General features: G+C 51.0%; 2 protein-coding genes across 6 annotated transcripts; both read right to left on the bottom strand.

Moving 5' to 3' along the window:
* Positions 1 to 54: 54 nt before the first annotated feature.
* On the bottom strand, positions 55 to 16,339 carry CAMTA2 (calmodulin binding transcription activator 2). Of its 5 annotated transcripts, none has more exons than XM_077165651.1 (22): positions 16,249 to 16,339; positions 14,920 to 15,014; positions 14,609 to 14,712; positions 13,413 to 13,480; positions 13,195 to 13,330; positions 12,566 to 12,652; positions 12,176 to 12,329; positions 11,692 to 11,826; positions 10,195 to 11,135; positions 9,364 to 9,490; positions 7,876 to 8,010; positions 5,855 to 5,970; positions 5,045 to 5,229; positions 4,618 to 4,696; positions 4,218 to 4,440; positions 3,626 to 3,930; positions 2,351 to 2,547; positions 1,914 to 2,097; positions 1,661 to 1,732; positions 1,190 to 1,344; positions 940 to 1,014; positions 55 to 839 (listed from the first exon to the last, which is right to left on the bottom strand). In XM_077165651.1, exons 2-22 carry the CDS (start codon positions 14,948 to 14,950, stop codon positions 776 to 778), a joined length of 3,573 nt encoding a protein of 1,190 aa, XP_077021766.1. In that variant the 5' UTR covers positions 14,951 to 15,014; positions 16,249 to 16,339; the 3' UTR covers positions 55 to 775. The 5 variants fall into 5 exon arrangements, with proteins under 5 accessions (XP_077021766.1, XP_077021763.1, XP_077021764.1 ...); XM_077165648.1 differs by having other exon boundaries at positions 14,920 to 15,009; positions 16,249 to 16,312; XM_077165649.1 differs by having other exon boundaries at positions 12,566 to 12,637; positions 14,920 to 15,009; positions 16,249 to 16,312.
* Positions 16,340 to 16,769: 430 nt separating this feature from the next.
* On the bottom strand, positions 16,770 to 22,151 carry INCA1 (inhibitor of CDK, cyclin A1 interacting protein 1). Its single transcript, XM_077165647.1, has 6 exons — positions 22,070 to 22,151; positions 19,235 to 19,348; positions 18,459 to 18,498; positions 18,031 to 18,221; positions 17,428 to 17,593; positions 16,770 to 17,197 (listed from the first exon to the last, which is right to left on the bottom strand). Exons 1-6 carry the CDS (start codon positions 22,111 to 22,113, stop codon positions 17,051 to 17,053), a joined length of 702 nt encoding a protein of 233 aa, XP_077021762.1. The 5' UTR covers positions 22,114 to 22,151; the 3' UTR covers positions 16,770 to 17,050.
* Between the last annotated feature and the right edge of the window lie 599 nt (positions 22,152 to 22,750).

Here is a 22,750-nt window from a genome sequence, read left to right as displayed (position 1 = left end):
ACCCGCCCCCCCCGCCCCCCCGCCCCCCCCCGTAGACAGAGGCCGGAGGCAGGCTGGTGCAGCGACGTTTAATGGCAATTCGTATAAACCAAGCCCATGCACACGGAGAAAGTGCTCATGGAGCCGGCAGGAGACCCACCCCGCGACAGGGAACCACAAGCCCAGCCGTGCAGCCCTCCCCGCGGCGCCTTAAATAGATTCTTCACTATACTCTGTATGTTACATTATGTACAAGCCCCCTCCCCTTGGGGGACAGGGGCGGGACTCCCATACACCCCCTCCCCTTTGGCCGCGAGGTTGGTGGCCTGAGTTGGGATGATGAAGACAGGGGCAGAGAGGGAGGGGAACAGACGCAAACATGCGGAGTCGGGATAGGGGCACGGTCAGCCCTGAAACACGACGCGAGTGCGCAGCGAAGGCAGAGGTGAGACCGAGGCGGCTACATTCAGAGACGCGTCGAACAAATAAATAAGGCAAGTCAGGAAGGGGCCGAGTCCGGTGCAGGCAAGGAGGGCTCCGTAGATCACAGCTGAAGATGCAGGTATGTAGAGCGTGGGTCTTCTGGAGCCACGGACCAAAAAAGAGGGGACACGACCAAGAGGGAAGAGGAGAGAGGTGTGAGGAGCAGGGATTTGGGAGAGGGAGTTCAGCACTTCAGAGAGGGGAGGGGGTGAAGGGGAAAGCTGCCAACTGGGGGCTCCCCCTCCCCCAGAAAGCCTCTCCCGGTTAAGACTGCAAGAAGCCCCTCAGAGTGGTGAGAAAGGCAGTGGAGAGGTCAGGTGGCCAGTCCAGGTTGGGGAAGTCCTTCCAGCTCCTGATTCTGCTTCAGTTCCCTCATCCTGCAGAGAGACAAGGAAGTGTCAGAGGAGACCACTATATTGGGAGGTTAGATGGTACGGGTACCAGGGCAGAAATTCAGCAAAGAGAAGGGAAGAGTACCTGTGTCGGCAGCGCCGCAGGAATCTCATGATCTTCCTGGCTGCCTGGTCCTGCTTCTTGGTGAGAAAGGAGCCTCTGGTGGAGGAAAGAAAAGCTGAGGAGACCTTGCACAACACCCAGGCATCCTATGCACTTTAACTCTTAGGAATGCTAGCAGGGAAGAACAGTAACGATACTGGGGGCCTGGGGGCAGTGGGCATAGCCAAAGTGGGTAGGCACGGAGCCCTTGGGCTGGGGGGCTGGGTTGTACTTGTTGCGGGTAGGCCGGCGGCGGTAGGAGCGGTAGTGCTGCTGGATGAGCACGGCTGCTCGGCGGCTCTGCTGAAATCGCTTCTGTTCATAGTAGCTTCGGAACTTGCTCTGGATCAGGATGGCCGCCTGGGTCATCTTCTTATAGAGTGCAAACTGCAGGCGTGGGGAAGAGGGACAGGGACTACAGTGGAAGGATTGAGAGCCCAACCCCTGGGGGTTACCCCCAGGTTCAGTTAACACATGTCTGTTTCCCACACGCTCTTGGAAAGGCTGAATCATCCCAGACAACCTCACGCCCAGATCTCATGCCTAATACCTTAAGTGCAATCCAGGTCAGCTTGTGGAAAGAGAAGGGGAATTAAAGCTCCAGCAGCATTCTCTATGCTCTGGGTTAGAATGGGTATGTGTGGGGGTGGATAGCTGGGTGAGTGGACAGGAGGGTCAAGTCTTCCAAAGAGAAGGGTCTCACCTGCTTATACTTCCGGTAACAGCGCTGGATCACAGCTGCTGCTACCTCCTGCTGCTCCTTCAGCCGCCGGCCCTAGGGGAAAGAGAAGTGGGGGTCTCATCATCTGATGTTCCACCTCTCCCTCTCCCAGGAATCTGTCCTGTCCCTTTGCCCCATCTGAGACCTGTCCGGATAACTCTAAAAGCCCAGGGAACCCACAGTCTCCCCTGATCCAAGATTATGTCTGTTGTCCTGAGAACCCCAGCCTCCTGACCTTATACTTTCGGAAAGCTGTCTGGATGACTCGGGCTGCCTCATACAGTTCCCGCTGCTCATGATCTGACAGCGTTAGCAGGGCAAAATCACTCTCCATTTTGCCACTGGCAGATGCAGAAAGGAACTCTGCCCAGGAAGGTGCTGGAGGGATAGCCAGGCGACCCCGCTCGAAGGGCAGTTCACTGTGGGGAAGGGGAGAAGGGATGTCATAGGGCATCTGAAGTCCCTCTTCTGCTTAGGGTTGCTCTGAGGGGAGCTCTCCAGCCAGAGTCCGGAGTAACTGACTTCAGAGTTCACCAGCAAATTCCAATTCCCTTCTCAAAGGCCCTGAGGCCTTAGCCAAAAAGGAGCTTTGGCTGTGGGGAAGCCTCCTTCCTCCCTCCCTCCTATTCTTCATTAAGGAAGAATCCTGCGGTTTTGTCCTGAGTTGGCCACCTGGGAGGGGCTGAGCTGGGGAAATGGTCCACATTCTCCAGGTAACTGGCCAGCCAGGACATGGTCTCACTGAGCCCCACGGCCCCTGTCCGCTCCCGCAGCGGGGCTCCAGCCTCAGGCAGCCCCACAAAGTCCTCTCGTTTAATCCGCTCTGGTGTGGCTTCGATGATTTGCTTGGCCAGAGAGATCATGTCCACCTGGATGAAGGAGAAGCTGGATAAGCCTCAAGAGGCCCCAACTGCCAGATACTCCTGCCTTGCCAAAGCTGTGACCTGAATCCACTCCCTGTCTTGTTCCTTTTCTCACTACCTGATGCTGAGGCTTCAGAGACTGCTCTCCTTCCAATTTTCAGACTTATTCACTTGTATTTACTGGGTTCCTACTTGGGAGTACAGCCCTTTATGTTGCGACGTTGTGGAGAGGACATAGGATAGAAAGAACACTGCCAAGTGGAGATTCAGGGGCTAAGCAAATGAGGGATTTCACTACCCATCCTTGCTGACCACCCACTGTCCCCACCCAGGCCTGTTCCATACCAGCCAACCCGCACAGACCTTCACTACAGCACAGTCTTTCCACCGGCTTGGCCATTTACTCCCTACCCACCCCCAGCTCCCTAAGAACCAATCCAAGCCTTGCTGACTACATGAGGCGCTGTTGAATGGCTCCAACCTTGCTTTTCCTCCAGCCTTGAACTCCACAGCACTTCCTGCCAGCTACACTCAACATATCCTACCCTGAGACATTCTCCTTTTTTAATCTGTCAGCCTTGCTAAAGCAGGTATGTTCCCAGGTTCTAGCACATAAGTAGGCCAATACACTTGAGGAGTTACTCTTTTTACCTAATCATTCATTCATTCATTCCATAATACTTTCTTAGCTTTTGCCCTGTACAAGCCTCCTCCCCACCCCAGATCACAGCCACATACTTCCACCTTGCCAATCTCTCCCCTCCACAAACCTTATATTTGCCCGCCATCACCCTAGTATCCCAAGATGGGTCATCAGATAACTGATTAGAAATCCCCCTACCACTAGAGCTCTAGCTGAAGTACTCCCCAGAATTAACCTCTGATGTCTATGACTTCTGAGTCACAAGGACTGAAAAGAGCTAAGTAAAGTGCTGCCATGCCTGTCTCCAAATGAAAGTGAATAGCCCCTTCTTCCCAAACTGAAGCCAGACTCTGATTCTGCTTCACGGGCTAATTTGCCTCAGCCCACTTCTATACCTCACTCCATTTCTAGCTCTCATAATTCTATCAACATAAGCAGTACCGGGATCACATCCACAGCGGGTGGGCTGTCAGCTTCATCTGCTGTGGCCCCACCATCTGAGGCTGGTGGGAGAGTAGGAGACAAGGGTGGGGGCCTTTTGAGATTGGTGGCCTTATAGTCCATGAGGAGGAGGGGGGCCTCCGGGGCACTGGAGGAGAGCCAGCCTGGGACCATCTCTTCCATAGTAATCTCAGAGGCTGGAAGAGGAGCAGGGGGAGGGCTGCCATCTGGGGCACTAGAATAGGCTGAGGTGACAGAGAATGTGCCATCCGACAGCTCCGAGGGCGAAGAGACACTGCTCAGACCTGTGAGAGTGAGGGAAGAGAGTGAGGACAGTAGGAGCCGTCTGCCATCCAGCTCTCCTACCAGCCCCATCCTTCTCAATCTCCCTGTTGGTTCTTGTTACTATTATCTCCTCTCCACTCCTCTTCCTTGTACTCTGTCTCCCAACCTTTAACTTTGCCCTCACTTACCTTCCCACCCATATCCCTCCCTCAAGAAGATTAGGGGCTATTCTATTTTATAACTACCCTGAAAGAAAGTATTTCAAAATTAAAATGTTGAAAAAGAAAAGATTAGGGGCAGCCCTCACCTGTGTCCGGGCTGGAGGAAGGTGGCGACAGGGCCACGGGGGGCTCAACGGAAGCTTCCTGTCTCTGCAGTTCTTCAAGGCAGCGGGCAAGGCGCACATGACCCCGAGAATGAGCCACGGAGAGGGGCAGACGGCCCAGAGAGTCAGGAATGCTCAGGGCCTGCCGGTTCCAGCGGAAAAGGAGCACAGCTGCTTCCAGATGTCCCAGGGCACAAGCCCACATCTGAGGAAAGGGGTGGGGAGAGGACCGAATGGGGGTGGGATGGAAGCAAGGCCTGGAGGCTCTTCTTTAAGGTGGCCAGGTCTTCTGTCTCTTGCCCTCCCACTCTTTCATGAGTCCTTCAAAGGTTCATCCTGTCCACCTTTGCCCCAAGTGGATTCAGGAATCCTGTATCCTCACCAGTGGGGTGCAAGAGAAATGATCCACGTTGAGCGGGTCAACCTCTTGTTCTAAGTCCAAGCTTCCAGTCTCCACACTCCTGGAGGGTTTGGGAGAGGAAACACAGCACCCAGTCAAGACAAAAGTTGGCAATGTAGGGACATCCAGAAGTAGAGGGACTGGGAAGCAGCTGTCTAGAAGTACTAAGGTCAGTGGGGCAAGGCAGTCAAAAGAGATCAGTAAAGTTAAGGAGACTAAAATGTCAAAGTGTCATAAGTCGAGGGCTATTAAAACCCCCCCAAATGCAAGTCCTCTTCCAGCCCCTCTTCCTTCCCACAGTGACTCCACCTCTCTCTTAGCAAGTCTCCCTGTCTTCCAGTTCCTCTGCAGTCCTCTTGCACTTCAGTCCCAGTAGCTGCCCGGCCCCCTCCCAGCTGTCCCCGCTCACCGCCACTGGCTCAGGGTCTCGATGAGGCGGGCGTAGCCCTGGGCAGCGGCTAGGTGGAGAAGACTCATGCCCCGGAAGGGGCTTCCATGGGCCAGACGTTCAGGACCCCTCCAGGTGGAACGTGGGATCATGCTCTCTACTAAGACAACCACCCGAGCCTCGAACCCGGGCCCCTGGCCTTCATCCTGCAGTACACAAAACTTTGGGTAGGGACTTGGGAGTCCAGTCCCCTGGTTTGCCATGGCCTCAGTCATCTGACATCTGTCCTCCCAGCACCCCACACTGCCTGCTCCAGGTTCCCACCACTGAGACCTGACAGCCCATCCATTCTCAAGTCCCCATGTGGCCTCAGTGTACCCCCACTCTAGCCACCACCTTCCTCCTCTGCAGCCAGGCTGAACACACCTTGCCCATGTTGTGCCTTTACGGCAGCTCAGAGGAGCACTGCACCCACATCCAGCTTCTTTCCTCAGAACCTAGAGTCGTCTCTGAGCCTCTCCCCAGGCCTCCTTGAGAGCCTTGGGACCCACAGAGCCTTCAGCCCCAACTCTCCTGATCCCCTCCCCCCATCTCCTTCCCCTCCACCCTTCTTCAGACCAGAAATAGTCTGAAGCCTGCTGTGCCAAGAGGGTGCTCAGAATAACCACTCTTGCACAGGGCGGGGGTGGGAGCAAGGTGACGTCATGGAGAAGGGAGGAGGACTGCCTGAGGAGGCTGGGGACAGGAAAGCGAGGAGGGTCATATACCAGAGCCATTTTCCTTAGGAAGACCTTCTCCTGCCCCCACTGCAGACTGCCCTCAAGGAAGTACCTGAATTGGGGGAACAGCAGGACCTTGGCAAGGTGCCTGCCCAGCTGCTGCAATCTCAGCCATCCGCTTCTCCATCTGCTCCAGTCGCTCCAGGATGGACATCCGGAACTGGTTGTCTGAGGGGGAATGGGTATGGGAGGCTAAGTGGGCAGGTTCTTGGTGATACACTGAACACAAAAACTGGAGATGAAGATACAAAGTCATATTCTTAACTCTTTCTCCAAATAACAGCTCCTTTACCTACACACCTTCTAAATAAAGCCCACCAAGACTCAGTCATCAAAAGAGGGCTCTTAATAACATACATATACTAGAACAAGAAACCAGAACTAAGACTTTTTCCATCAAGACATAGAGATGGTAGGAATTCCAAAACAGCCCCCAGCCCCCAGGTGCTCCAAATCACACATATACATGCACTCCACCAGCCTTTTCCTAGATGAAATGTTTCCTTGGTTCACCTTGCCCCAGACACTACCTTTGTCCCCCATGCTGGGACTGAAGGACTCCAGGGTCCTCCTCTCTGTTAATCACTGGCCAAAAGAGCTCAGGGACTGTGATTTGAAAGCACCGCCCCTTCCAGCCGGCCCCCCGCAGCTGTCCACAAAGAGGATGGCGGGAGAGGGGAGGTGACAGAGATGGATAGCCATGTACATTCCTCCTCCTCCCCCCAGCCCCCATACACAAATACACACACGCACGCACTCACACACACACACTCCAAGCTATATCTGTCCCCTTCTGAGATCACACAAGGACAAGGAGGGGACCAGAGCCATGGGAAAACAGGCACAGAGAAACTGGGTGGAGACTGGGGATGTTCTCAGATGCCAGGACAGGAGGAGACAGAGACGTGTTAGAAGGGGATGAAGCTGGAGAGGTACGGTGGGGGAATGGGATAGAGCCTGACAGACAGATAACCAGTTACAGCAGAGAGAAATAAGGCAAAGGGTAGAGGAGAAAGAACAAGAGGGAGCTGGGGAAGGGGGTGTGCTGAACAAGCAATTAAGAAAGGTTAAGAAGGTAAGAAGAGAGGCAAGTTGAGACACTGGGCTGAAAAGAAATGGAAATGGAAAGAGGGGACCCATAGGCGAGGTGGTGAAACAGATGAGACAAGAACAGAAAAACAAGGTATGAACAGTCACAGAGCAGAACAAAGACACAGCAGGACCAAGAGACCTGGCAAGAGCCCAAGGTAGACAGACTCAAGTCTGAGAGACAGGCAACCCAGCACACACAGAGAGATGGGCAGCCTCCACGAGGGAGGCCAAACCAGAAACAAACCCCTGCCAGAGAAGTGGATAAGAAGGGAGACAGACAAACCCAACGAAGGGCAACAGCAGAACTGAGAGAAACTAAGAGGCAACAACAGGGACACCAAGAGGAAAAGGCTAAGAAAAATAAACCTCAAGACAGAAGCAGGTGCAGACAGAAACAGTTCTCAAAGCCACAGAGAGGGATAATCAGTAAAAGGAATATGCAGGCATGCACACATACATGTACGTACATGTATGTGCGCGCGTGCATGTGTATGTATAATAAATACACCACAATCCTAGCAGTAGTGGATATCAATGAGCAGTAATGTTTTAGGCGATTTTCATTTTCTACTTCATGTTTTTATGTAATTTCCAAATTTCCTATCATGAGTACATATCTTTATAATAAGAGGGAAAAAACTAAGAAATTTTAACACATGTGTAGTATGTATACACGCATGCATATCACAGATCTGTTGCTCCTGGCCCTGTTCTGTCCCAGCCTCTTGGCCTTGCTTGCCTATGGGATGGAAAGGACAAGGCAAGAACTGGGATGAAGATGAGTCCAAGATTTATGGGGAAGAGAAGGTAAGGAAAATTTGCCACCACATTCAGAAATGACCAATGAACCAGAGTTGAAAGAAGAGTGGTAAAGTGCAAACTAGGCAATAGGCGCCTGGGTCCTGAAGGGGTGCGTGAGCGTGTAATGAGACTCTGTGGTGGTGGGGCTGGACACTTGGGGTCAGAGGGCTAGGTACTCACCATCCAGGGACAACCAGTCAAGCTGAGTACTAGGCAGAGACAGGAAACGGCGGGCTCGATACTCAAAGAGCACAGAAGCAGAAAGGGGCCCCTCCCGCCCTGCCACCTGCAAAGACACCAGCCCTACCTCATGGGCTGGGGAGGGCAATATCAGTGAGAAGGGCTCTCTTTCCGTGGTGCCTTCACTGGCCACCTGGATCAGAGCTACAGATGATCATTCTATATCAAGTCCCCCACTCCCCTTCTGTCATCCTAGAGGACCTTAACTTAAGTGGTCTTATCTGGGAAGGGATTTGATTCCTCTGAGAGCTTAGTACCTACTATATACCAGAGACCCTTTGGATTCTAGACCCTGTGGTTGAAAATGTTTGTTATTTGGCAACAAGGCCTAGAAGCTGAGGGTTAAGAGATACCTATATCTTAGAAACAATCTGATAAGGAATAAACCCTTGGTCACCCAAGATCAGAGTCCAGAGGTTATGACCCTGCTATTAAGATGGGGGGAAGGGAGGTTAGCTATTCAAGAACAGTGTCCAGTAAGACCTGTGTCCCAAAGACTCAATGTCCATGGCCTTGAGAATGTAATCACCAGGCCCTGGACTCAAAACCAGTAGCTAAGACTCTTCCTCCCAATCCCCAGCTCCTATGGTCTTATCCTCTTCCTTCCATGCATGGTTGAGCAGGGCTGTTAAGACTGGAGGAGAACACACTCATAGACAGCAAAGCTATCAACTAGTTCTCGGGGCCCCACAGAAAGGCTGGATATTGAGTACAAGATAAGGGACAAGGTAGCAAGAGGGCAGAGAGGAATCTTGGCAATGGAGTCCAGACCAGCACTGTCCAACTAAAATTTGGACCAAAAATTGCAGAATTTTCTGCAATGCTGGGAACGATCTACATCATTCAACAGGATGTGGCTAAACATTCAATGTGATGAGTGCAACTGAGGAACTGAATTTTTAATTTTACTTCATTTTAATTACTTTAAATTTAAATAGCTACATGTGGCTAGTGGCTAGCATACTGGACAACCCAGATCTGGAAGCCTGTGTCCTCTACTGCCCACTGTCTCTCCCTTCTCATTCTCCCAAGAGCTCCCTGTACTGGAAGCAGAAACTCAGACTCCATCTAAGCCAGAGAGTGGGACAGACATCAGATAATTTTTTAGTCAGACAGCTGACCTTACAGGAAGGAGATCAAAGACCTAGGGAAGGAGCTGACTTATCCAAGGTCACTAGTTAAGGAGTAGATTTCTTGGACCTAGAACCTAGCTTTCCCTATACCCATGCCCAGGCTATTTAGCTCTGGCCAGGCTCATTTGCGTGCTGTGGGAATGTGGGGCTCGGCCTCAGGACTGGATGAGATCCTTGTCCTCTCAGGAACAACCCAACACATTTGTTCCCACTGTTTCTTGGAAGCCCAGAGGTCTTGATCTGTCCTAACGGCCCATGGGTTAGTCCCTTTCCCTACCCATCCCAATGGCCATACCAGGACAGTAGCAGCGTAAGACACCAGGCTGGACAAGTGAGGCTGGCACTGCAATGTGATCAAAGACGCAGGAGTAATGCTCGGAGGTCTCAGTCCAGGGACCTGTGATGAGCACCTTGACCCCACCCTGTAGACAGAGGCCAGAGTCATGTGACTGGAAGGGGCAGTGGATGTTCTTTCATACTCTCATTTACTCATGTGTTCAGACCTATAGAGTACCTATCATATGTCAGGCCCTCTGTGCAGTCTGGTGATACAGGGATGCTCCAGGTCAGTTGGGTGAGCTCAGCTAGTCCATCCCTGCCAAGTGGTTACCTAATCACTAGTGGGAATTCACTGCCTTCCCCAAAGCTATCAACTCATTTGCAGATAGCTCTAATCATGAGGAAGTCCTTTTTTTTAGGCTGATTCACCCTAAAAGTTCCTCTCTTCTTTTTCTGGAACAGCAGCAAACTGAACTCCTCACCATTGCTGAAGACAGTGTTTGAGCTAACGGAAATCTGCAATCACATCCTTGATCTGTTTCCTTTTCTTCCTTTTCTCTAATGGCCCCCAGCTCCCTCTCCCTAAAAACAGTCACCAAGGGAATGAGGTCCCTGGCACACTCATGCAACTATAGTTAACCAGAAGGAAGGAGGAGAAAAGGGTTAGTTGGTGGGGACTATGGAAACAGGAAGGAGCTACATTCTATGAAAAAATGGAGATTGGTAAGAGAGCTAAAAAGGCATAAAAACTGAGGGGAACTAGGTCACAGACCACAGGGGGCAAGGGGCAATGTCAATACAGAAAACAAATGGCACAGAGAAGGGAAGAGGGAAGTCTAAGACTCACCTCTGGGTAGGACCACTCTGGGGAGAAGTCTGTGATGGTACTAAGAGCAGGAGAGAGCTGGGGGTTTGGGGCAGGGATGCTTGGTGCTTCATCGCTGATGAGTTCTCCCATGAGGTCTGGGAATGATGAAAGACTGAAGGGCTCCAGTTCACTGGCCCCACCAGGTCCTCCGAACAAGGCTTCCCCTCTTCCTACCCTGCCCGATGGCTCCAAGGAGGCAGGGGAGTGTGGTGGTGAAGGAGGGGGTGAAGGGGCAGGTGGGGCAGCCCCCTGGGTCTTGAGCTCTTCCCCACTATCATCATCTTCAATAAAGAAGCAGTTTCCTCTTCTACCACCTACTCCTGACTGTGGAGAGGGTCCCCGAGCAGCTGCCTGGGGCTCCAGGGCAGCAGCAGGCTCTAGAGCAGGACAGGGGGTATGGGCAGCTTCTGCCTCAGGGAAGTCTGGGCTTACTCCCTGACCCCCTCCATATGTCTGGCCCCTCTGGGGGCTGTTGAGAAAACGATCGGGGTCAAAGGCAGGACTGGAAGGAGCTGGTGGGGCAGAGGGCTCAGAGCCTACCACCACTGCCAAGCTCATGGAAGGCCTAGGATCAGCTTGAGGAGCCAAATGCCTGGTGGGTGTTAAGCCCCCAGTACGCTGCTCCACTCCCGTCAGGAGAAGGATGGCAGTGCCCCCTCTGGATGAACCCCCACGAGAGGTAGGAGGGCTAGGTCTGATCTCTAGGGGTTCAGCAAAGCCTGAGGAAGAGGAAGAGGAGGAGGAAGAAGATGGGGAGGTATGTGCCTTGGGGAGCTCTGGGGGAAGTGGGGCTATTAGTGGAGGAGGCTCAGGGGGATGGGGATGGGGGATAGAGGTCAGGGTTAAAGCTCGGGGCTCCACTTTGGGGGAGATGATGCGATGTTTCGTGCTGCTACATTTGTGGGTAAGGCTCCCAGAACCTGGAGTGAGAGAGAGGTTGGGAGGAGAGAAGGGGTAAGACACATCTTATCTTCTTCAGCCTTCCCCTACTAGAAGCCTTTATGTATTTACTGGGACTTGTTATCGACCAGAGGTATAATGCTGATGTGGCCACTGTGAGGCAGTAGAGATATCCCCACCCCTCAAAACAAACAAACAAACATAGGGCTGGACAAGCATTGTAGGAGAGGACTAGGGTTAATATAGGATTAGGGAAAGCCAGAGAAAAAAGGACAAAAAAGACTAAGGGGGTACTAGCTAAGCTGGTGTAAATAGCTAAGGCTGGTGTAACTGGTAGTGCTAGGCTGGCCAGGATCTGCTTATGGGTAGAAGGCAGAAGAGGGTATGGACCGCAGAGTAAAAGGAGCTAGAACCAACCAGTGTGCACCCGGAAGGGAAAGCATCTGCCTTCTTTCTGGTACATGCAAAATACTTATAAATCAGCATTCAAAGCCCATCCAGACAAATGTCCCTTGGCTTGAGTAATAGCAGTGCAAACAGGTGGGAAGAAAGCTTCAAGGTCAGGGGGTCACTAACCAAGGCCCCCACTGCAGAGACAGGCATGGGTTCGGGGTGCAGGCTTGGTCGGGTGGGTGTCCAGGATCTGTTGCACCAGCTGTTCTACAGAGAACTCCTCTGCCCCGTTCCCACAGCTCCACTTGATGCCATGAACTAGAGGAAAGTCAGGGGGAAGTGCTGTGGGAACCCAAAAAAACAGCCCCCAAAGTACCTTGATGGTTCCTCCAAGCACCTGAGATGTTCCAAGACTTCTGGCTGGGTGAACAGAGGCTACCAGCCTCAAGACTGCTTGGACATGTAGCTCACAGCTGTCCTTTAGTCCCTTCTCCATATTCCAACACCTTGGAATGCAACAGGAATCCTAGCACCCCTGCAGCAAAGCACCATCTGGCTTGGAGGGAAATGGTCACCCCACAGGCTTCTGGGTACAGAACCCTGGCCCCTTGTAGAGGCCCCTGTTTCCACTCTCCCCTTGCAGCTCAACCTTGGCCCTGCGCCTTACACATGGGCTTCAGCTGTCCCAACAGCTCCTCCCGGGACCACTTCAGCCACTCTCGACGGTCACTGCTGATGGAACAAAAGATGGGGCTGCAGCCCTTTCCACAATCCTCCAGGGCTGGGACATTCAGGTAGTGCACAAGGACGATGTCAGGGTTCTGAGAGCACAAGGTACAGAGAATCATGGGGTCCTGAGGTCACAGGCTCAGAGTCCTATCCTCACTTTCTTCCTGGGCACCCCCCAAACTCACCCCCAATTTCTGGTTCTCTCTATCCCCAGCCCCCCCTCTCCTTTTCCCATTCAGAACCTAGACATCCTTCCACTTCATTCTTTCAGATCTCATTTCCCTCAAAGAGCCAGAAGAGTCAGGCTCCCTGAGCTCTCCATCCTTACCTGGAGCAGCCAGTAGCAGCGCCGATGGAATGTGGGGACGATGGAAGAGTGAACGTAGCAGCCATAGAGACACTGCCAGGAGATAGGCTGGGGTGGGGGGAGGGCTAGTCTGCTCCCCAACTCTTCTTCTTTTCAGTCCCTTTGCAGGAATCCCAATCTTTCCACCAGTTCCTCATCAACCCTCTCCCTACCCCCACCTAGTCCCCAGCCCTTCCAAATGAGGGAAAGAGAGAAGGAAATGATGGCACTGGAACCTCACAAAGAGGACTACAGTTGAAATCTGGGACTACCCAGAAATCAGGGAGCAGAGAAAGAACGCATCTGGGGTGAGAAACAATGATTTGGAGAAGAGGAATCTGGCTTAGCAGTTCCTTACTTAGATGCCTGAGTGAAATGCAAGAGAAGTGCATTGCATTTCTGGGTGGATGTTGGTACCCTTGAAGGAGAAGCCTATGACCTGGGGAGTTGGTTCATAGAGGAATCAATCAAATGATCCAGAGTGAGAAGGGAAGGGTGACTGGGAGGGTGGTGAGGCGTACAATGTCACCAAGGACTGGCAGGGCCATAATACAGCTAAGGATGGAGAGGGTAGGCCCAGGGCAGTTGAACTGGATGCCTGACTCTCTTACCTCCATGCCCTGGACCTTCAGCTTCATGTGGTCCTCACGGGTAGTCTTCCCATCCTTCCTCTTCTTCCAGAGGTAGCCATCTTTTCGGTATTTCACCTTCTTGCGGTTGTAGAGGATGATTGAGCCATTTTGAGGCCTGGGGAGGGAAGGCTTGGTCTTGAATTCTGAGAAAAGAACTTGTGACCTCTGCCACTCCCCACCTTCACTAACTTTCTTACCTTGTCTTTGGAGCACAGGATAGCCACTCATCATGCTTCTCAAAGGTGATCAAGTAGGATGCAATCTCCTATAGGAGAGGAGGTACCCAGGTGGGTGTCCCCTTTATATAGTATCAGTCTGGCCTCTGAGTCATCCCCTCAGAGCTATCTGGGCCCAGCAAGGCTCACCCTCCTGAGAATCCCAGGTTCCTTCTCAGATAAAACTCTAACCTTCTTTCCTTCCCTCCTTCCCAACTAGGGTCTTTATCTTGGGGCCAGACTCAAATTCTCCCCTGCCCATCCTTCATATTGCATATTACTTTATCCTTCTCAAATCTCATTTTTGTGCTACTTCCTGCCTCAAAAAATGCCAATGATTTGACATTGCAAATAATTCCACATTCCTCAGGCTGACTCCTAGGTTCTTTCCCACCAGTGAGCAAACCATTGTTCCCACTATCTACCCATACTGCACCAACCATTCCTGCCAGACTGGGCCATCGATTCTTCCCTGAACATGCACCGAGCACTCACCTTCCACCTGCCTGAACTACTACGTACAGAACAGTCTGTGTCTGGCAATCTTAGACATCCTCCAGACCAAATCCCTTTCCAGATGCATTGTGAAGCCCTGCTGACCACCCTAGCCCTTCCTGGAGGCTCTACAGCACTTTCAATGTCACACACACACACACACACACACACACACACACACCTTTTAACTACCATTGTCTTCATCAAATCAAAAACTATCAACTACTAATTACCTCCAAGGCACTAGGGGGTGGGGCTGTAATACAAGGACTGTGCCCTCCAAAAGGAGGCAGTATCTGTTACAAGCATGAATTTTGGAGTGAGTCAGGTAAACCACATGAGGTAAACTGGTTTCTACATTTATAACACAGGGATATAATAATGACTAATCCATAGTGTCATTAGAGAATTAAAGGAGATAATGCAGTCGAGTGCTTATCACCAGGCTCCGTATATAAAAAATACTTTATAGCTGTAATCACAGATGGGAGCTCTTATTTTTACTCAGATGTATATGCCAAGGAAAAGTGAGCTACAAAGAGACCTATTCCTTTACAGGTCCCCTACAGTCCCCAAAGAGCCTAGAACCTTACTCTGCACTCAGACACAGAAAGATAGCCATTCCCCCCTTTTCAGCCCTCTAGGCCTTGCTAGGCCCTCATCTCCCAGACTCCCTAGAAAACCTCATTTGTATTCCACCGTAGCCGCTCTGGAGGCAGCAGTAGACAGCGAGGAAGACACTCCAGCAGCTTCTTGGGGAGAAAGATCTTCAGGTGGTGGCTGTTCTCTAGAGGAAAGCAGAAGGGAGGGCTTAGTGTGCTGGCTCCGATGTCCCAGGGATAATCCAGGGAAGAGGGGCTGAAGGCAATCCAGAGGGTTGGGGGGAAACTGAATGATAACAAGGGAGAGCAAGGGATCCAAGAATTAGAGGGTCACCATGATGTAGGGAAGAAAAAGGTTATGCCAAAACTGGGAACCTGGATTGTGAACTCACCAGCAATCTCAGTGGTGTCCTTGGAATTCATGGTGAGGCCTCCAGAGGGTAAGGTCACCCCCGGCCTGAAGGGCCGGGGGGAGGGGGAGTCTGTGCTGGGAAGGGAGAGAACAAGGTCATGGTAGAAGCCCCATACCAACCCAGGGTAAGGTAGAGGAGGGATTCAGAACTGGGCCAGTATATCAGAGAAGGATGAGGAAAAGAGAAGAAGGTGTCTATGATGTGAGGGCAGAATCAAAAAATGGAGGAAAGGAAGAATCCAGACAATGGTGCCAGAAACCCGACAAGAGTGGAAAGACAAAACAGAACAGTGATCAGGAAGAAACAGGGTAGGGCAGGGGAGGGGAAAAGATTGACAGGGATAGCGTTTTAGAGGCTCTACAGCTTGGCCTTTTGTAGTCAGGTCAGGTCCTGGGGGCTCAAACTGAAGGTATCTGGTCCTTCCTTGGAGGATGGTGTGGCAAAAGAGCCTGGATGCTGGGGGGAGGGCAGGAGCCCTAAATCCAGGAGGGGAGCTAGGCCTGTGAAGACGTATCCTGAGTTCCTTCTCTATTTAATTTTTCCAAGAGAAAGGCGGATCTGATAATCTACTCTCTTGGTCAGGGCCTGGTAGAACCTGGCTAGAACCCAGGGCTCACCTTCCTACCATCAGGTCAACCCGTCCTCCACTGAGGTCCCTTTCCCCATACTCCTCCTCCTCCCCGACCTGCAGGCCTACCGCACCCCATCTACCACTCTGGCTCCAGCCTGAGGCCTCGACCCTCCGTGGAGGAACAGATGGAAGCTGGAGGCGGCTCTCAGCGCCGGCTCCGCCAGGTGTCTATGGGGAGGAGGCCTGTCCCAGTTCGGCTGTGTGTAGTGAAGCTGGGGTTGGGGTAAGAACTCCGCCCTAGGGCGCAGGTGCGCAGTCCCCGCTAGGCAGCCGGCCAGTGTGCGAAGCGGGGCCCGGCCCTGAGCTGCGGGCAATGCGGGGGCGACGGCGGATGGTCCCCCATGTTGGGGCGGTGGGCCTCAGAGAACCTCCAAGATGGGAGGGTTCCGCCCCACAAAGAGATGCTGTGGTGAAGCCACAGAGCAAGGTCCGCGGGCGCGGGACAGTGCGGGTGCGGAGGCGCGGGGTCCGACAGTCCCCGGGACGCGCAGCTCTGCCGTGGGGCCCAGCGCAGAGAGGCGCCCCCTGGCGCGGGGGAGGAAGACGGAAGCGGGGAGGTAGGGGGAAGCCTGGAGGAGGGACGGTGGTCCCCGGCGCGGCGCTCCACCTCCGGATTAGGTTGAGCTGCGCCCCCTGGCGCGGGGGCGGAGAGGCGGGCTAAAGGCCCTAGCTCTTACCTCCTGGGGTCCCGCGGGTGACGGCGGCAGCGGCCATTCTACCCCACACCGGCCCCCCCCAGCGCCGGCTGACAGCGGCGTGTGACGTCACTGCGCACGGGCGGAGCCTCCCAGTTGAGGGGCTGAGGATCGGGAAGTGAACTTGGGGTCAGCGCACGTGAGACTCCGGGCGGCGCTACTCGGCTTCCAGGACACCGAGCCAGGCCAAGGGACCGACTCCGGGAAGTCCCTAAAGGGGTAACAGTGCTGAAGGACAGGATCCCTGAGTCCCCGGAGGCGGAAGCTCTGACGGGATTCCCGGTCAGGGAGAATGGAGCCGGTGGGAAGGGGGCGTCCGGTGCCGGAACCCTAGGGGCTGGGCGAGGATGCTGAACGTGAAGGCAGGACTTTCCGTCCTTGGACAAGAATCCCTTGAATTTGGGGGACTCAGCCCAACTTCATTTTAGTTGGGCTCTCAGAAGGTGAAAGGAACTCGACTTCACTGTTAGCCTCTCCATTACTGCTTCACAAAGAGAAAGACAAAAGTTTCAACGTGCTTATTTTAATAACAGAACAGAGAACACAACAATGGGGAGTCGGGGGCCCGAGAGGAAAACAGGACTCATGGAGTTCCTGTGAGGGGGAGGGGTTTGAGACGTCGCCCCCGAGGCTGCTAACGCCTAATTCCAAGATGGGAAAGGAAGTTGGGAGAGGCGAGGAAAGGGAAATGCTTCAACACCAGAAATGAAGGAGATTCTAGTAATGGGAACTGGTCTTGGGTCCCTGAGGCAACACCATCATCTTGAGCCTGGAAAGTTTCTCCTTACTCCTCAGACTCCAACTCCATCCCCCAGGGACTGTAAAGGGCGCTCCTGCAGGCTGTGACAGTGCTGTAGGAGGCCTGACACCCCAGCTCCCTGGAAAGGCAAGGCGCATGCTGGCCTAGGGGACTCCAGGGAGACCAAAGCAACTGTAAAGATGAGAGAAATGTAAAAAGAATGAGAAAATGGAAAAGCAGGTCTCTAGATTACCTTCTCCCCAAGCCCAGGTACCCAAGTCTCTGGCTCTTACCTGCCTTATTTTTGTTCCTCTCATATCCGGCTATCAAAGCTGGCTTTTGGCTTCCCCTGTCTCCCCATGCAAGACCAGGGTTCCACATCACTCCCACCACCACCCAGCCAAGTTCCTCTTCAATCATACCTGGGCCCTGCCAGTTGTGAGAAAATGGGCCTTTTCCAGTGGATAGGCTGCCCGCTCCTCTTCCACATAAGGGTATTCAGTGGGTCTGGGGAATTCAGGGCCCTCTTCACCAAGTATCAGGGGCTCAGATGCAGCCCCAGAGCTGCCCCACTGGGCCTTCTTTAGTCTGTGGAGATTTTAGGCTTAGGAGAGAGCCTGCCTGGGAGCCTGGCTTCCTTCCTCTCCATTCTTTACCATTCTGCCCTAAAATACTTTCCTCAGGGATAGAGGGTTTTTGCCACTTGTCTTTGAACTCTCCACTCCGAACTTTGTTTCCTTCAGACTGGAGTATTTTCAGTCCAGGGACCCAAAGTTGATCCCAGGTTTCCCTACTATCTCCCAGTTCTATAGTGTGCTTCTTGTTTCTACTCCTTCCAGCCCATATGAGTCATTCTCCATCCCTCAGTTCCCTCTTCCTTTCCACATTATGGGAATTCTGCTCCTATCTGATTGCACAAACAACCTCCAATTCCCTTAAAGCTCTCAATATACCTTCCTGGGCTCAAACCATCTTGCCCCTAAGCCCTGCTTGGCTTCCAAAGCCTAGAGATCTCCCCTCCTTACTCGATGTTTCTCTGGCGCCTCCTTAGATCCTCCAGGTGATAAGCAACAGCCCTGACTCGGGCTGGGATGCTCCCAGGTCCCTGCTGCACTCCTGCCAAACATGGCTTCCTTCTCTTTCTTCTGCAAAGCCTCTCAGGGGGTGGAAGCCCCTCAGGGGTATACAGTCCAGGCTGGGAGCAACCAGTGGCTCTCTGTGTCAGGGAGTGGGGAAAAGGAGCGAGAGGGTAGGACTGGGTCTCTCAGGGGTTTTTGAAATAAGGAGTTAGGGGTTTTGAAACCATATGGCAATATAGCTGTTGTTTGCAAAACATGATTGATTTATAGAAAGGAGGGCTCGGTTGTGGGACTCCAGAGGGACAGGGTAATCAGGAGACAGGATGGCAGTGGGTGTGATTTTAACAGAGAGAAATGCAGACTGTTTATCATACCAGCATGGGTGGAATATAATGTTCCTCTGTCCAGATGGGGCTGTGAAGACAAAAGGGGGTTAGTGCAGGGAGGACACCCCCATCCAGGCTGCTTCTCTAAGGACCTCTCCCAACCACCTGTCTGGCATTAGGAGCCACAATATTGATCAGCCAGTGGGGCAGTTATCCCTAGACTAGCTTTTTCTTTCTTTTCTTTTTTTAAACATAAATATAATACACATAATTTCCCATTTTAACCATTTTTAAGTGCAAAATTCAGTGGTATTAATTACATTTACAATCATGTGTTATGATCACCACCGTCTATTACTAAAACTTTTTCATCACCCCAAAGAGAAACTCTGTACCCCATTAAGCAGTAAATCCTATCCCCAACTTTTCTCAGTTCCTAGTAACCTCTAATCTTTCTGTCTCCATGAATTTGTTGATTTCATATGAGTAGACTCAAACAATACTTGTCCTTTTGTGTCTGGTTCTTTCATTTCGCATAATGTTGTCAAGTTCATCCATTTGTAGAATGTATCAGAAAGTCATTCCTTTTTGTATCTGAATAATAGGCCATTGTATGGATATACCACATTTAGCTAATCCAGTCATCTGTTGATGACACTTGGGTAGTTTGTGCCTCATTTTTAACCAAAGCAGATCACTCACCTTATTCCCTGTACCTGGAATACCCCAGCTAGCTTGCTGCTATAAGGCTTTATGTTAGTTTAAAATTGTACAACCTCACTTCTCCACTGCAGTTAGTCCCCATTTTCTCCTTCTCTACTCACCTGGACTTTTGACTAAGGCTCTCCCAGAAGCTGTCTCCATAACGCTGGGGCACCAGTCTGAAGCTCTGGGAAGGCAGGCTGGAGGGTGGAGATCGGCTAACCACCCTGGAACACCTGAGGTAAGGATGAGGTAGGCAGGGTATGGCTCTTCCTTTTCAGGATCTGCTCACCCCAAGGAGTCAGTGGCCTTGTGTTTCCGTGGGACCATATAGCTGCCCAGGCTCCCTCAGACCAGGGCCTCCCTTATCCACTTTGGCTGAGGCCTCTGATATGAAAGGAGACTGGAAGTGAGGTGAGGGTGGAGACTGGCAATTATTCGAACCTCAGATCTCACTGAATATCAAGCTTCCATGGCCAGGACTCATCATATTTAGCAATCAGGATTGTAGTGACAGACAGTGCCCCTTTTGGTTAATGCAAGGACCCAGGGAAGCAGAATTTCTGTTTACTCCTGCTTTGTCTCCCCTATCTCAAAACTAATTTCCTTGCAGGTAGGAAGGGGTGTGCAGAGCTGCTTGAGAACAGTGTTCATTTCTTCTAAAGCCCCTAGATTGAATGATGACTGCCCTCTGGATCTTTGGAAGTGTGATGTAGGGTTTAGGCCTGGGGCTTTTTAGCTCCTCTGTCTTCATTCCTCCACAGCTGATCTCATCCAGTCCTAAGACTTTAAATACTACTAATGTGGTGATGACTCTCAAATCTAAATCTCTAGCCCTGGCACCTATTCTGGGCTCCAGACTTACAGTCCAGCTGCCCACCTGACATCTCTTCAGCCTTCCCTATGTCAATGAAAGGCACCCCAAACACTCAGTTGTTGGGGGGCAAAACCTGTATGCTTCATTTTCCTTCATCTCCCACATGCAATCGATCAACAAGTCCTGTCAGTTCTACATCTAAAATATACCCAAATTTGACCATTTTGGCCCATTTCTTCTTTGTATCACCCTATTGCAGGTTATCATCCCTTGCCTGGACTATTGCATTAGTCTCCTCCTCCTCTCATCCCTCCCATTCTCATCCCCCAATAATCTATTCCACACAGAGCAGTGAGAGTAATCTTTTAAAATATGATTATGTGAAATGTTATCAGGTTTGAGTCACTTCAAAATAATCTGGATAGAAGGGGGCTGGATGGGTATATAGATCAAAAGAGTAACCATATAATAATTACTGGAGCTGAGTGAAAAGTGTAAATTGGGTTTATTATACCATTCTCTCTAGTTTTGTATTTGTTTGAAAATTTCCATAATAAAAAAGTAAAAGAAAAAAACAAAAACACTCTGATCTTTTCACTCCCTTGCCTGAAACTTCCCCAATGACTTCTACTGTCCTTAGAATAAAATCCTAAGACTAGTAACCAGCCTGTTATTGAAGCCAAGACGAGCAGGGAGCAGAGTTGGAGGGCCATTCTCCTGGAGAATTCATTGAAAATCTCCATCAGAGTTCTCAGTTTGTGGCCTACCCTACGGAATTCTGACTTGCCTACACCCACGGTAGGATACAGTTTGCAGTCCCTGATGTACCCTAGGAACCCTACACCATATTCAAGCCCTGGTCTGACGGCCCCATACCCACCTTACCCACAACCACCAACAGGGCCTGTGTCCTACCTTCCAGGGCCTATGGGGGAACCCTATTTACCTCCTCAGGGGTAGCCCTACCAAGGATACTCAGTACAGGTGGCAGGGAAGACCAGGAGCCTCCTAAAACTACAATGTATGTCATGGAAGACCAAAGATGGGATGACTTGGGCCCATCCACCTACCTCAAGCCTACTGGACAGCTGTCTGCTGTTGCTGCCTCTGCGACATGCTCACCTGACCAGATGAGCTCTCCTATCCTGCTAGCTCTGCCACCACCTCTCAGGGGCATGCCTGCCTCCATCTCTTCTGATTGCTGTAACAAATGACTAGCTCCAGACAGAACCTCTACTTTCAACACAATGGGATGCTAGATTAGCAGAGACTGCTGCTGTTTAATTCAGTGACCTGATTTTTTTTTTCATGTTCAAGATCTAGTTCTTTTTGATCTTTAAAAAACGTGCTAAATGATTCTTTTGCTTTTTTGGCCAAAAGCTTAGATACAAATTATAATTTTTAAGTTATATATTCAAGGTAGTGGCAATATATGATATACTACTAAGTGGATTTATCTGCTAACCTCCTGTATGTTTCAATAAATCTGTTCAAACCTCAAAAAAAAAGAAAAAAAACTTAGCTCTTTTTGAAGGCCCATAAGGTCCTATATAATTTTGGCTCTGCTTGCTTCTTTGATTTACTGTCTACTTTTCCCTTGAACACTAAGTTTCAGTTACATGAGCTGCTTCCTGTTCCACGAACATACCAACCTTGTTTCCTTTTTAGGGCTTTTTCACCTGCTATCCCTTCTTCTTGTTCCTGGTTCTTATCATGACTGTCTTCTTATTTTTCAGGTCCCAATTCAAACTCACCTCCCCAGAACAGTCTTCCACAATTATTCTATCTAATCTTGAGTCTCTGGAGACACTCTATTTTCCATTATATTATAATCATGCTTGATATCCTGTACTTATCAGTAGCTGAAATTATTATTTGTTTACATATTCTGTCTCCCTTCAAGAATGTCAGCTGTAAGAGAGCAGGACCCTTGTCTTATTAATTGCTGAATCCTTAGTTCTAATATAGTGCCTAGAACACTGTAGCATTCAACAACTATTGCTGAACAAATTACGTACGGTATCATCAATTCCCTGAGACCAGACATTGAGCATCCTGTTCCTTATCTCCTGTCACTCTCAGGGTAGGAATCTTCCTTCAATCCTCTCCCCATTCTTCCTATTGAATGGAAAAGACTCACTTGGCAAAGGGGATACAGTTGTCTCCATCTTCCTGTACCTGCATGGCTGGATAGAGCTGGGTGGCTGGATTGTGTCCTTGGCCTTGGGAGGATAATGGAAAATGAATCATTCACTCACATAATGGCTATAGGGATGGGACCAGTAGCAGACCTAGATTTTGGAAAGAGGATGTGTGGATCCTGTAAAAGGAAAGAGAGGGTAAAAGGTATTTCTACTGCTGGACTGGGAATATTAGCTGAACACACAGGTTGAAGATGGTGAGCACAGGAAAGGTGGATGTGGTAAAAGGGAAAGAGGAAAACACGTTTTCTAAAGCAAAATGTACAGAGTAAGTGAAATTCACAAAGGCAGTGACAACTGGCAATATGGGATGATGAAATGAAGAAAGAATGACAGGTGGAGACAGGATGGAACAGAGGCATTTGGGGGGCGTTGGTATAGAATTGGTGGTGGAGGGCGTTACAGAAGTTGCAGGATAGAGGGCAAGTCAATCAATCAGAAATGAATGGTCGGTGAAAGTCGAGTGTGGACAGAGTTGTCACTTGGTAACAGGGTACAGAGGGGGCAGTTGAGGATATCAATAGGCAAAGAAGATGACCAGAGTAGTCAGCTGTTGGGAGCCAGAATTACGGGCAGCTGAAGGATGACCTGAAAGCCAGTTGGGGTGGGCAGAAAAGGCA

The sequence above is a fragment of the Tamandua tetradactyla genome, chromosome 6, assembly GCF_023851605.1.
Source record: "Tamandua tetradactyla isolate mTamTet1 chromosome 6, mTamTet1.pri, whole genome shotgun sequence".
Classification (NCBI taxonomy): domain Eukaryota; kingdom Metazoa; phylum Chordata; class Mammalia; order Pilosa; family Myrmecophagidae; genus Tamandua; species Tamandua tetradactyla.
The sequence above is the reverse complement of the archived record's forward strand: the minus strand, read 5'-3'. Positions and strand labels throughout refer to the sequence as shown.

Bases quoted from the DNA above. Each gene is read 5' to 3' on its own strand.
- INCA1 (XM_077165647.1), bottom strand. From the start codon at position 22,113: ATGCAGGTACAGGAAGATGGAGACAACTGTATCCCCTTTGCCAA. The intron at 18,222-18,458 runs GTATGATAAACA...TCCCTGACACAG, and splicing joins ATTATATTCCACCCATGCTG to AGAGCCACTGGTTGCTCCCA. The intron at 17,198-17,427 runs GTATGATTGAAG...TCATCTTTACAG, and splicing joins TCACAACTGGCAGGGCCCAG to TTGCTTTGGTCTCCCTGGAG.
- CAMTA2 (XM_077165648.1), bottom strand. From the start codon at position 16,285: ATGGCCGCTGCCGCCGTCACCCGCGGGACCCCAGGAG. The intron at 14,713-14,919 runs GTGAGTTCACAA...GCTTTCCTCTAG, and splicing joins GGACACCACTGAGATTGCTG to AGAACAGCCACCACCTGAAG. The intron at 1,345-1,660 runs GTGAGACCCTTC...CCACGCCTGCAG, and splicing joins GTTACCGGAAGTATAAGCAG to TTTGCACTCTATAAGAAGAT.